This window comes from Aotus nancymaae, unplaced genomic scaffold (genome assembly GCF_030222135.1).
Source record: "Aotus nancymaae isolate 86718 unplaced genomic scaffold, 86718_ANA_hifiasm-v0.15.2.pri h1tg000003l, whole genome shotgun sequence".
NCBI classification, from domain to species: domain Eukaryota; kingdom Metazoa; phylum Chordata; class Mammalia; order Primates; family Aotidae; genus Aotus; species Aotus nancymaae.
In genome coordinates this window covers 2,116,030-2,129,941 of record NW_026988414.1, presented here as the reverse complement: position 1 = coordinate 2,129,941, position 13,912 = coordinate 2,116,030, and the positions used below count along the sequence as shown (strand labels likewise).

At 42.9% G+C, this 13,912-nt stretch overlaps 1 protein-coding gene across 21 annotated transcripts in view; it reads right to left on the bottom strand.

Annotated features, from left to right (window-relative positions):
• The window catches only part of FNBP1 (formin binding protein 1), a 157,742-nt gene that overhangs the window by 27,068 nt on the left and 116,762 nt on the right, over positions 1–13,912 (bottom strand). For 10 of the 21 annotated variants that reach the window (XM_064377151.1, XM_064377183.1, XM_064377115.1 and 7 more), the window contains exons 7-10: positions 9,065–9,193; positions 6,742–6,888; positions 4,251–4,448; positions 3,116–3,298 (exon numbers count right to left, since the gene is read on the bottom strand). In XM_064377151.1, coding sequence (XP_064233221.1) covers positions 3,116–3,298; positions 4,251–4,448; positions 6,742–6,888; positions 9,065–9,193 — 657 coding nt within the window. The remainder of the gene's footprint in view (positions 1–3,115; positions 3,299–4,250; positions 4,449–6,741; positions 6,889–9,064; positions 9,194–13,912) is intronic. The other 11 variants (XM_064377180.1, XM_064377170.1, XM_064377172.1 and 8 more) reach the window with 3 other exon arrangements.

The window sequence follows — 13,912 nt, the reverse complement described above, 5'->3', positions numbered from 1 at the left end:
ATGAATGCTTGGTAAAATGGCAGAGATGGGTTAACTGACAGTTCATACAAAACTTTCAGTCTAGCAAAAACACCTCATCATGGAAATTCTTGGATTAACAATGAGTGGAGTTTTAAATGCCAGCATCATTGAGCCAAGAAGCTGCAGATTCTTCAAGTCCTAATTATACAGCTCAGCTTAATTCATCATCTACTTTTTTTTTTTTTTGAGATGAAGTCTCACTCTGTCGCCCAGGCTGGAGTGCAGTGGTGTGATCTTAGCTCACTGCAACCTCCGCCTTCTGGTTTCCAGTAATTCTCCTGCCTCAGCCTCTCAAATAGCTGGGATTACAGGTGCCTGCCACCATGCCTGGCTTATTTTTGTATTTTTGGTAGAGACAAGATTTCACCATGTTGGCCAGGCTGGTCTCGACCTCCTGACCTCATGATCCTCCTGTCTTGGCTTCCCCAAGTTCTGGGATTACAGGTTTGAGCCACTACGCCCAGCCCCATCATCACTTTTGAAGCTGCCTTCCATCAATGCCTTTTTTCATATCTTTCAGAAATTACATTTCTAATTCTTTTTTTTTTTTTTTTTTTTTTTGAGGCGAAGTTTCGCTCGTTACCCAGGCTGGAGTGCAATGGCGCGATCACGGCTCACCGCAACCTCCGCCTCCTGGGTTCAGGCAATTCTCCTGCCTCAGCCTCCTGAGTAGCTGGGATTACAGGCATGCGCCACCATGCCCAGCTAATTTTTTGTATTAGTAGAGACGGGGTTTCACCATGTTGACCAGAACGGTCTCGATCTCTTGACCTCGTGATCCACCCGTCTCGGCCTCCCAAAGTGCTGGGATTACAGGCTTGAGCCACCGCGCCCGGCCACATTTCTAATTCTTAACCTGATATGCTAGATAGCATTAAAGCAAGATAATTCTACCAACTATAAATCTGAGATTCTCATATTAAAGGAACCCTGCATAGAAGGAAATATTTTTTCTCCTATTTTAAAAAACTAACAACCTTGTTATCGATTATGTATTTACCTTTTTTTTTTTTTTGGAGAAAGGGTCTCACTCTGTTGCCCAGGCTGGAGTGCAGTGGTGTGATCTCGGCTTACTGCAACCTCTTCCTCCTGGGTTCCAGCAATCCTCCCATCTCAGCCTCCCAAGTAGCTAGGACTACAGGCACATGTCACCATGCCTGGCTATTTTTTTTGTATTTTTAATGGGGGACAGGGTCTAGCCATGTCGCCCAGGCTGGTCTCGAACTCCTGAGCTCAAGCAATCCACCCACCCTAGCCTCCCAAAGTGCTGGGACTACAGGCATGAGCCACTGCTCCAGGCCTCCTTTTTACACAGAGTAGTTTTTGTAGAAATATGATTGTCAGGTTAACAATGACTACTGTTATTCTTTTACTGGTAACCAGCTATTGATTCCAAGTCCAAGAAAGACATCTCTCCCCTCTAGTTAATTAGTTGTAGTTTAGAATCTTTTTCCATGCCAATGTGTCAGCTGACACTCAAGAAAGGCTGGCATCCAACTCTGGCTTTGGGGCACTACCAGGCACTATTTGGAAAGAAGTAACCCAACTGTCAGTTGACTGGAGAGCCCAGGAGAAGGGAAAAGTAAAACTTATGTTTGCACCAGCAAGCATTCTGCTACAGCTGTATCACAGCTCCCACAGGGCAGGATTTTTTTTTTTTTTTTTTTTTTAGGTAAAAAAGATATGTGAATGCTGCAGGGAATTACAGGCGTGGGCCACTGTGCCTGGTCTAAATATCCGTTTACTCACTATATTCATCATAAAAGATATTTTGGGAAGGCTTAGACACTAGACTGACCATTTAGAATGATGTGGGAATCAACATATTACTTTATGCCAATCTTTCTCTATAAACCAAACCGGTATGTACATTAGATGGCTACCTCAATTCCATTACCTCTGTGACTTAAGCACATCAATCTTAATTAGGATGGCGAACTCAAATCTTAATAACATCCAGTTATGAGTCAACATGGTAGTTTCTCCCTGAGATTGGACGTCACAGAATCGCAGACTCTAACCAGCCTCCCTGGATCTACATCCTCCTCACTTCACCTTTGTGTGCCTCAGTTTCCTTAGCGGTAAAATACGGAAATGTGAGTACTATCTAGGCTTCACAGTGTGGCTGGAAAAAGTAAATGAGCACACGGAACAGAGCTTTGCACACAATAAGCGCTCAGTAAGTGTCAGCTGCTTTTATTACTTCATCCTTTAAAGAGAAATCCTGCATTAGGCCTCTTCCAATCAACAGGTATTTTATGAACTCCTCATAATCTCACTAAAATTTCGAATGAAACCACTGTGACTTCTGACTCTTCTCCTTTGAACCTGAGGCATAGCTCAGGGAAGTATCTTCATTACACTCACATTGCTTCAGTAATTACTAAGGCAACATTTTTTGACTTACACAGTCACTGCCAATTCCTATCTCATAGGTTGCTAGTTTGTTTGTTTATTCATTTATTTATTTATTTATTTAGAGACGGGATCTGACTATGTTGTCCCAGCTGGTCTCGAACTCCTGAGCTCAAGTGATCCTCCCATCTCAGCCTCCCAAAGGGCCAGGATTACAGGCATGAGACACTGTGCTTGTCCTATTTATTTTCATATATATATTTTAAGAGATGGGGTCTCACTATGTTGTCCAAGCTGGTCCTGAACTCCTGAGCTCAAGTGATCTCCCTGCCTTGGCATCTCAAACTGCTGGGATTACAGGTATGAGCCATCATGCCCGGGCTCAGGTCGCTCGTTTTAGAAATGAAATCTTCAGTTTCCTTTTCTGGTTAAAATTAAGGTAAAAGATTAATGACTTGGATGCTTTAAAGAGGAAGAGGGGTAAAGTCCTTCCAAAATGTAATAGAAACAAACAGGAAGAGCTCTGGGATGCCTGGCTTTCTCCTTTCTTCCATGCGCCCTGCTTCCTTCTTTCTTCCCTCCTCTTTCTGGCTTTTTCTTTCCAGCTATAATGGTTTTTTAACTTTTTTATATGTTATGGGAAAACACAATGGATTCATTCACAAACAAAATTAGTTATGCAGAACCGAACATGCAACAAAAGCACGCCAGAGAGACGGGATTCCGGAGCAGAACTTACCCCACGCTTTAGGCTCCTGAAGCAGTGGATTTTGGGTTTGGAGGTCATGAACTCGTTGAAGCGGTGGGAGAGGGGTTCCTTTTGCTGCTTGGGAGACTGGGGGCCGTTGGGAACAGCAGAGGGTGAGGCAGAGGCAGGAGGGGGAGGGGGAGGCTGATGGGGGGATGTTAAAAGGGACATAAGCTACATGTAAGAGATGGAGCCGTGACAGAGTAAAAATCAGAAACAAGAAGATAAGACACAAAACAAAAATAAGCATCAAATCATATTTGAAATCCAACGCAAGTAAAACACAAACAATTAAATTTTAGGCCATGGTCCAAAAGAAAACATGTAGGAGGTGGTTAAATGAAGAATATGATGAGAGTTGGGAGGTTTAGTAAGTAACGCGACAGAAGAAGAGCAAGAAATATCTGACAAGAAGCTCGTGCAGACTTTCCCATGCAAACTACAGCTCTAGTAAGTTATTCTAAACCAGCTTAAGCCAGAAGGTAAATATTTCCATATCACCTAAGCTAACATAGCCTGATGGGAAAAAATGGAAGACCTTCAATGCTAAGGTTGTGAAAACAGTAGACAGTCTGTTTAAATTAATAAATATGAAGTCATTCTAAAGTTAAAGCAGTAATGCCGCCTTGATCACACTCTACAACCCCAGGTTAATGCTGTCATGCACCTATGTGTCACACTACGCAAAGAAAATGAAAAATGTTCATGGATACGCATGTTAACATGAATTCGAAACCAAGTTATTAACATGGTAACAGTTTCAATTAGATGTGCGGATAAAGTGTTACAGGAATTTCGCACACATCCTCTCTCCCAGCCAAGGTCACCAGCAGTCTAGGAGACGAAGGAGTGAAAGGGATGATGCGAAATGGTGGAGAGGTCAGTAATCTGTTAGTGTGGGTGTCACGGTAGGAGGATAATGCTTCTGAAATAAGACACAGGGCCATGGCAAAAATACCACCACCAAAAAGAAATACTGCCTCAAAATACAAGGAGCACACTAGCTTTTTTCTTTTGCATTCTGAAACTACAGGTCTAAGATCTTAGTTTTTGTACGACTCAAAGATCAAGTCAAAACCTCCACACCTTATAAAACTCATTTCACACCGCGTCCAACCATCAGTACCTTATTCTTTTTGATGAACGGCCACAACTTTCCTTTGGATTTGCCACCAAATTTGAGGTCTGGTTTGCCTTCTCCTCTGGAATTTGAAAGGCTGTTATCGGACACAGTACGCTTCATTGGCTGAGTGTAATCCTCAAACTCAATGTCTCCAGGAGGCTCAAACCCTGATTTATAAGCTTCTATTACCAGCTGTGAATCCTGAAATTATACCCGCAAGCATATAAATACATTCAGAAGCATGCAAATACCTTTTAAACAATGAATTATGATGACCTCATACAGATGATACCTAAGGAAATAACACTGATTGATAATAACTTTTTTCCTAGTAACTTTTTTTTCTTTTTTCTTTTTTTTTTTTTGAGATGGAGTCTCACTCTGTTGCCCAGGCTAGAGTGCAGTGGTGCCATCTTAGCTGACTACAACCTACACCTCCCGGGTTCAAGCGATTCTCTTGCCTCAGTCTCCTGAGTAGCTGGAATTACAGATGCACACTATCATGCCCAGCTAATTTTTGTTTTTGCTTTTTTTTTTTTTGAGATGGAGTCTTGCTCTGTCGTCCAGGCTAGAGTGCAATGGTGTGATCTTGGCTCACTGCAACCTCTGCCTCCTGGGTTCAAGCGATTCTCCTGCCTCAGCCTCCCAAGTAGCTAGGACTATAGGTGTGCACCACCATGGCCAGCTAATTTTTGTATTTTTAGTAGACATGGGGTTTTATCATGTTGGTCAGGCTGGTCTTAAACTCCTGACCCTGTGATTCGCCCACGCTGGCCTCCCAAAGTGCTGGGATTACAGGCGTGAGCCACTATGCCCAGTCTAATTTTTGTGTTTTTAGTAGAGATGGTGTTTCACCATGTTAGCCAGGCTGGTCTTGAACTTTCTATCTCAGGTGATCCACCCACCTAGGCTTCCCAGAGTGCTGGGATTACAGGCGTGAGCCACTGCGCCTGGCCAGCTTTTTTCATTCTTTTCAGAAGCCATCAATAATGTTCATTTGAGCTTTTAGAACACAGAACTGTCATTTTCTGATTTTTTCTTTTTTTTTGAGACAGAGTCTCACTCTGTCACCCAGGCTGGAGTACAGTGGCATGATCTTGGCTTGCTGCAACTCCTGCCTCCTGAGTTCCAGCAATTCTTGTGCCTCAGCCTCCCGAGTAGCTGGGACTACAGGCATGTACCACCATGTCCAGCTAATTTTTGAATTTTTTTTTTTTTTTTTTGAGACAGAGTTTCGCTCGTTACCCAGGCTGGAGTGCAATGGCGCGATCTCGGCTCACCGCAACCTCCGCCTCCTGGGTTCAGGCAATTCTCCTGCCTCAGCCTCCTGAGTAGCTGAGATTACAGGCACGCGCCACCATGCCCAGCTATTTTTTTGTATTAGTAGAGACAGGGTTTCACCATGTTGACCAGGATGGTCTCGATCTCTTGACCTCGTGATCCACCCGCCTCGGCCTCCCAAAGTGCTGGTGAATTTTTAGTAGAGATGGGGTTTCGCCACGTTGGCCAGGCTGGTCTAGAACTTCTGGCATCAAGTGATCCACCCACCTTGGCCTCTCAAAGTGCTGAGACTACAAGTGTGAGCCACCACACTGGGCCAGCTGCATAACTTTTATGTTAAATATTTGGTTTTTCAAATTAATAGTAAAAGCCTATGCTGGTGTTCTAGTTTATATTTTTATTGAGAGAAACAGGTCTCTAGGAATTCATTGGTCCCCAAGCAGTATTCTCAACCAAAGAAGGCTTTGCCCTCTCAGGGGACATGCTGCAATACATGGAGACATTTTTGACTGTCAGAACTTGGGAAGTGCTACTGGCATCTCCTGGGTAGAGGCCAGGGATGCTGCTAAACGTCCTGTAATGCCCCCAACAAGAAAAATGATCTGGTCTAAGATAATGTCAAAAGTGACTGAAGAAACCCTGTTTTGGCTGGGCACAGTGGTTCACGCCTGTAATCCCAACATTTTGGGAGGCTGAGGCAGGCGGATCAACTGAGGTTAGGAGTTGGAGAACAGCCTGTCCAACATGGTGAAACCCCATCTCTACTAAAAATACAAAAATTAGCTGGGCGTTGTGGCACGTGTCTGTAGTCCCAGCTACTTGAGAGGCTGAAGCAGGAGAATCACTTGAACCCAGGAGGCAGAGGTTGCAGTGAGCTGAGATCGCGTCACTGAGTTCCAGCCTGGGCAACAAGAACAAGACTCTGTCTCAAAAAAAAAAAAAGAAGAAGAAGAAGAATCTGACTTACAGGAAACAAAGTCTTTCCCTTTTTCCAGAAAACAGAAACTCAATTCTGTCATCTCTCGGAATTTATCACTTAAATGTGTTTTCCAAAAAAGGAATTATAAAGTTAAATCCAAGACACAGAGCATGGATGACCACTGAAAGCAACTACCCACCATGAGATGATTCAATGAGGTCATACAGAAAGGGGACAGGGAGAAATAATGGAACTGCAAATAGTTATCGATGAGGCTCAAATGGCAATACTTACATTTTTCTGATCAATGGACTCGGCTGCTTTTACTATTCCATCCAAGCACTTCCCAATGATGGGTATCACCTGCCGATCAACCTCTGCGTACGTCTTCATGGAGTCTCCAATCCTCACAATCCTCCTTTCCTCCATCTCTTGTATTTTCTGCAACATGAGATTTTGTATAAAGTCAGTCTGGTCCATGATTATTAAATGAAGTTGTTTTTTGGTAGCATTGTTACCTCTAAAGAGTTCTCTATGAGGAAAAACGGGTTAGAGTTAGCGTGGCCGTATACAGTGCCTCCATATTAGCCAGCTGTACACTGATTTTATAAACTGTTAGGCATGTTCGGCTGCCTAAATATATGCTTTGTACAATTCCATTCTAACGTTAGTAAGAATGCCAAACTCAATAGTTTGTTTGTTTGTTTGTTTGAGATAAGAGTTTTGCTCTTTTGCCCAGGTTGGGGTGCAATGGTGTGATCTCAGCTCACTGCCACCACCGCCTCCCAGGTACCAGCGATTCTCCTGCCTCAGCATCCCAAGAAGTTGGGATTACAGGCACCTGCCACCACATCTGGCTAATTTTTTGCATTTTTCGTAGAGATGCGGTTTCACCATCTTGGCCAGGCTGGTCTCGAACTCCTTACCTCAGGTGATCCACCCACCTAGGCCTCCAAAGTGCTGGGATTACAGGCATGAGCCACCCATCCTGGCCAATAGCTTTATTATTAACACCATTTGTAGTCCACTTCAAACATTTTCTCCATCTTTAATCTACTAACTTTACCTTTTACCAAAAGCACAGTATTTAGTTAACCGTCTCAACCCAACACAGGTAGGTGTACCTTCCAACTGTCATTTGGAAGTACTTGTTTGCTGTGCGTGTAGACACTAAGAAGCAAATATTTATTATTCTTTTCTACAGTTGAACTCAAAGTTGCAAAAGATCTGTAAAATGGAAGAACATATGCCTATCTTTTCTCATACCATTTTGACAACCTAACATGGACAAAAGAAAACCCAAAAGAAAGGACTGTCTTTTGTTCAAATCCAACAACTCTATGAATGCTGCTTTGACTTCTCTAGTTAAGCTGGCTTTTTTTTTTTTTTTTTTTTTTTTGATACATTGTCTTGCTCTGTTGCCCAGGCTGGAGTACAGAGGCGCAATCTTGGCTCACTGCAACCTCTGCCTCCTGGGTTCAAGTGATTTCTCCTGCCTTAGCCTCCTGAGTAGCTGGGATTACAGGTACGTGCCACCACGTCCAGCTAATTTATGTATTTTTAGTAGAGGCAGGGTTTCACCATGTTGGTCAGGCTGGGATGGAACTCCTGACCTCGTGACCCACCCATCTCAGCCTCCCAAAGAGCTGGGATTACAGGTGTGAGCCACCGTGCCAAGCCTAAACTGGCATTTTTATAACCACAATCATCCCTTTAGCAAAGAGAGCATTAATCAGAGAATCATAGTTTAAGACTGACAAATAATTGGCTGCAGGTGCAAACCATGGAAGTTTGCAAAGTTTATTGATTAATCTTGAGATTATTATATTTCATTCATATTGCTAGTCAGTGCTTGATCTAGATGCTTTAAAAAATGATTTATCATGCCTGTAATCCTAGCACTTTGGGAGGCCAAAGCCAGAGAATTGCTTGAGTCCAGGAATTTGAGGCCATCTTGGGCAACGTAGCAAGAACCTATCTCTACAAAAACTTTAAAAATTAACAGGGCCTAGTGGTGCATGTCTGTAGTCCCAGCTACTTAGGAGGCTGAAGTCAGAGGATCCCTTGATCCCAGGAGTTCAAAGCTGCAGTGGGTCATGATTGTGCACTGCATTCTAGCCTGGGCAACAGAGTGAGACTGTCTCAAAAAAAAAAAAAAAAAAAAAAAAAGGGCCAGGTGCGGTGGCTCAGGTCTGTAATCCCAGCACTGTGGGAGGCCAAGCCAGGCAGATCATCTCAGGTCAGGACTTCGAGACCAGCTTGGCCAATATGGCAAAACCCCATCTCTTCTAAAAATACAAAAATTAGCCAGGTGTGGTGGTGTGCACCTGTAGTCCCAGCTACTTGGGAGGTTGAGGCAGGAGAGTCACTTGAACCCAGGAGGCAGAGGTTGCAGTGAGCCAAGATGACGCCATCACACTCCAGCTGCACTCCAGCCTGGGTGACAGAGCAAGAGCAAGACTCTGTCTCACAAAAAAGAGAAAAGAAAAAGACTTAGTGGAAATTTGGAGTTATATAAACACTCAGAATACAAACCCAGCAACCACGATTCAGAGCATCGTCTTTCTAAGGAAAGCAAAGCATAAAGCACAAAATCTGAGAGGTGTTCAGGACTTACCTGGAAGATGTTGGGGATGTGAGTATGGTAATATTCATGCTGCTCATGGTTGAATTTCTGGAGAATGGATGAGTAATCTGCTTTGCTGTCCTCTGCCATTTGGTGACGTATTTGAGCTTGTTGTCGGGCCTTGGGCAAAAACATGAATACATCATAAATAAAAGCCTGGCTGCAATCAATAACAGCCTAGAACTGGACACTGGGATGCCCAGGGGCCAGATTTACCTCAAATGTATTTAGCAGGTGCTATTTTTTAATGTTCTGAAATTGAATTTACTTTAGGTAAGCAACGTGCATCCTAGTTTGTACAGAACTCCACCATTCCCTATTGTTGTCACGTGGTGTGTACCTTCTAGTTTGACACGCCATTCTATACGGTCTCCATTGGGCCAATTCATATATTTATGTTACCTGGAGGACCCTTGTGGGAACCTTTGCTCATATACACATTTTTTTTTTTTTTTTGAGACAGAGTCTCATTTTGTCGCCAGGCGCCAGGCTGGAGTGCAGTGGCACAATCTCGGCTCACTGCAATATCCGCCTCCTGGGTTCAAGCAATTCTCCTGCCTCAGCCTCTCGAGTAGCTGGGACTACAGGCACACGCCACCACGCCCAGCTAATTTTTGTGTTTTTTAGTAGAGATGGGGTTTCACCATGTTGGCCAGGATGGTCTCGATCTCTTGACCTCATGATCCGCCCGCCTCGGCCTCCCAAAGTGCTGGAATTACACGCATGAGCCACCACGCCCAGCCACTTTTTTTTTTTGAAGGAAGAGAAATCCGTAAATTTTTTTTTTTTTTTTCGATACAGGGTCTTGCTCTGTCACCCAGGCTGGAGTGCAGTGGCACAATCCCGGCTCACTGCAGCCTCAACCTCTGGGTTCAAGCGATCCTTTTACCTCAGTCTCCTGAGTAGCTGGGACTACATGTATGTGCCACCATGCTCGACTAATTTTTGTAGAGATGAGGTCTCGCCACATTGCCCAGGCTGGTCTTAAACTCCTCGACTCAAGCAATCCACCCACCTCAGCTTCCCAAAGTGCTGGGATTATCACTGTGAACCACGGGGCCTGGCTGGGAAATCCATAAATTTTTAAACCCAGTTCTCAATGGGATTCATGAAAAAGGCATACAACCCACCGACCGAAGCAGACCTTCTGAAGCTCTGCACCATGCTTATTTTTAGTATATACGTTAAAGACGCAGTAAGTGTGGCACCTTCTTTATGCTTTTTTATGCTTTTTGAGGGGTCCTGTTTTATGTTTTGCTGCATTGTTTTTCTCCTAAAAAATAATAAAATCTACTACTTTGTTTTTCCCTAATTCATATTGTGATTAATCCCATACCTAAAAAAGGGGCAACAATTGTTGACTAGTTGCAGAATTGACTTTAAAGCTCAAACGGGAATGTCTACAAACTCTAAAGTCATCCAGAAGTACCGGAGCTTATGCTGTTAATACCACCTTAGATTCATATAGCACTGTGGCACTCTTGATAAATACAAGCTCGTGAATCTCTTACACAATTTGAGGACCACACAAGGCAAAAAACAGGTGAAGATACGGTTTTTGGTCTTTCAGTGACCTGGCAAACTCACTGCATTGAGCCAAAAACACAACAGGAAACGGACTGTCTTCCAGCATAACCAGGGCAACTATTTGTTTGCTTGTTTTCGTTTTGTTTTACTGAACCAGTTATAGAAAATTAAGACCTGGCTGGGTGTGGTAGATCATGCCTGTAATCCCAGCTCTATGGGAGGCTTGGGTGGGCAGATTTGCTTGAGCCCAGGAAATCGAGACCAGCCTGGGCAACATGGTGAGACTCCTCTCTCTACAAAAAATACAAAAATTAGCCGGGCATGTGGTGTGCACCTGTAGTCCCAGCTACTTTGGAGGCTGAAGCAGGAGGACTGCTTGAGCCTGGGAGGCTGAGGCTACAGTGAGCTGAGACCACTACCACTGCACTCCAGCCTGGGCAACAGAGCAAGACTCTGTTTCAAAAAACAAAATGAAACAAAACAAAACACCACACAAACAAACAAACAAAAAAAAGAGAAAATTAAGATCTAATCATGAAAGAAAGAAAATCAAAAGATTAGAAAAAGACAAAAGGAAAGAAAAGAAGAAAGGAAGGACAGACAAAAAGAAATAAAAGAAAAGAAAGAAAAGGGAAGGAAGGAAGAAAGAGAGAAAAGGAGGAAGAAAGAAAAAGAGAGAAAGAAAGGAAGAAAGGAAGCAAAGAAACACAGAGAAACATTCAAATGTCAACCCAAAGGGGAATGCTGAAGTCGTTGTTCCACGTTCTGCTTGATGAGAACATCTAGTATCGACTTCTTTTTCCTGTCCATGTTCTTTATGGGTTCCCTGCCTATGTGACTTGAAGGCTTAACCTGAATTTCACTTCACACATTTGACTCACACGCGTCTGGTGAAAGCCTAAGGTGATTCACAGTTACTTCCTTTCTTTTCTTCCCTATTCACACATGAACACTTCCCAAATGAAGGTAACAGTATCAGTGTTTCCAAACGCACTTCCTTACGACTGAGGTTTTTTGAGTTTCTTAAGGCCTTTTGATCTCTCAGTGCCATTTATCCTCTTGTCTATCCTCGGTGCATTTCAGCTGCCGCCTTCTTCCTCTGTTGGTGGCCTGTTAACTCCCTTCCTGACCATATGCCTTGGCGTCCGCTTCTTCCTGTGTCCCCTAGTAAATATATTAGTCTAGCCTCAAAATGTTAAGTACTCGGCTACCCCCAAAAATCCACCCCCTTCCAATACACAGTAGCCCTCCTCTGTTTAAATAATAGCTTTCCCACCTACATGCATTCCATCTGTTCCCCGAACCCGTCCAGCACAAATACCCTATTAACTCTTCAGCTGCTGACATTTCATTGTGTATCATTTCGTTATGAAGGTTAAAAAAAAAATTCCCATGTAACCTCAAATTTCTAAAATAGTCTCTATTTTATTCACAAGCTTTCCTCAGAAAGTCTCACAAAAATCCAGTTGGGGATTTCTTCATCTCTTCTGTAAAGAACAGTAAGAGGGCTGAGTGCGATGGTTTATGCCTGTAATCCCAGAACTTTGGGAGGCTGAGGCAGGCGAGTCACCTGAGGTCAGGAGTTCGAGACCAGGCTGACCAACATGGAGAAGCCCCGTCTCTGAAAATACAATATTAGCTGGGCATGGTGGTGCATGCCTTTAATCCCAGCTACTTGGGAAGCTGAGGCAGGAGAATCACTTGAATTGAACCCAGGAGGCAGAGGTGGGCCAAGATTGCACCACTGCACTCCAGCCTGGCAACAAGAGTGAAACTCCGTCTCAAAAAAAAAAACAAAAAACAAAAGACAGTAAGAGGTCAGGAGATAGTTTCCTCATTTATTTTGGAGATTCTATCTAAGTGAGTTTTTAAAATAACTGTTCTGAAACAGGCATCACATCAGAATGCCATCATTATATAGAATACGTATGTATTTACATGCACACGCATCCCACGTGAGCAGATAAAAGCTTCCTGACGATAAATTCATTCACACTAATATTTTAGAATATTTTACCCAAGTAGAATTTTTTACCTATGAAAGCTGGTGCCACCGGTACCCCAGCACCATTTGGTCGGAAGTGACTGTGATCTTCTTCCTGCAGCTCCACAGAATCCCTAATCATGTTTTAGCTTTAGCTGCATAATTCCTTCTGTAAGCTTATTACCCCCTAATAGATTCATGATGTCCTTTGCCTTGTTTCTGTGCAGTAATCCTGAAAACATAACAAGGGCCCTAGACGTGAATGGGGGAAGACGCTGAGTAAGGACTGACATGTCTGTAGTCCAGCCTAGAAAGTGAGATGTGCAGAAGAAAATAAATCAAAGAAGTATATTTTAACAACAACAGGTCTGCCTTTTATGTTAAAGGAGTGTGGTCTCTCTGGGAGTTTTTCTTCCGTGCCAAAGATCGGACATACGATAGCAAAGGCCTGTCTATTTCTACACCTCTTACTCACTCTCGCTCACTAAAACTATAGGGAAACCTTCAAAAAACAGTGAAATATTGTGATATATCAAATTCTGTAAAGCCGCAGCAGAAAGACAGGACTGTCTTTTTCTCCGTCCCTCAATCCAGCTGCTTTGAATTAATAGCTACTTTTGAAACTCTGGTCTAGGAATGCACCATTGTTCTAACCAAGTTTCACTATGGAAAATCTATTTCTGTTTAGTAAACTGTTTATTTGGCAATGGAACTTAAGAGTCTTTCTCTAACGCTAGTGTTGAATCAATTACTCATTATGACAAAGATACCTTTAAAATATCTTGTATTTTCAAGAACATATTTGGAGTAACTGTTAACGATATTTTGCAGACTATCTCCTAATGTCTAGGACTAACTGGAGCTAATAAGCATCAAGACTCCTCATCTCTTTTTATAAGTCAGTCTAAAAATAACAACCATTACCTCAAAGAGATAGTATTTCCATTCTAAACCAGGCCAGAAGCTATTCTTTCAATTACATTAAGTTTCCCATTCTGAGAATAAAAGACACTGCATCTTACAGCAACATTACCACAGGGAAGAAAGATGTACAGAGAGTTGGCTTGTTTTGTTTTACTTTCAATGACTCAGTGTCACAGAATTTCGAGATAATTTTCTAAAAATTCCAGAATAACCCCGCTGCCTAGGCTGGGTCACAGACATCTTACACTCAGATCTATACCACTTTTGTTGTCTAACAGAAAGAATTTAAACTTGAGAAGTTTTTGACAAACCCTTGGGAATCTCTCTGAAATAAATCCAAATAGGCCTAAGGATGTATTGCTTATATATGAATTCACTTCTTGGTGATCCCTTTTTCTTTTTTA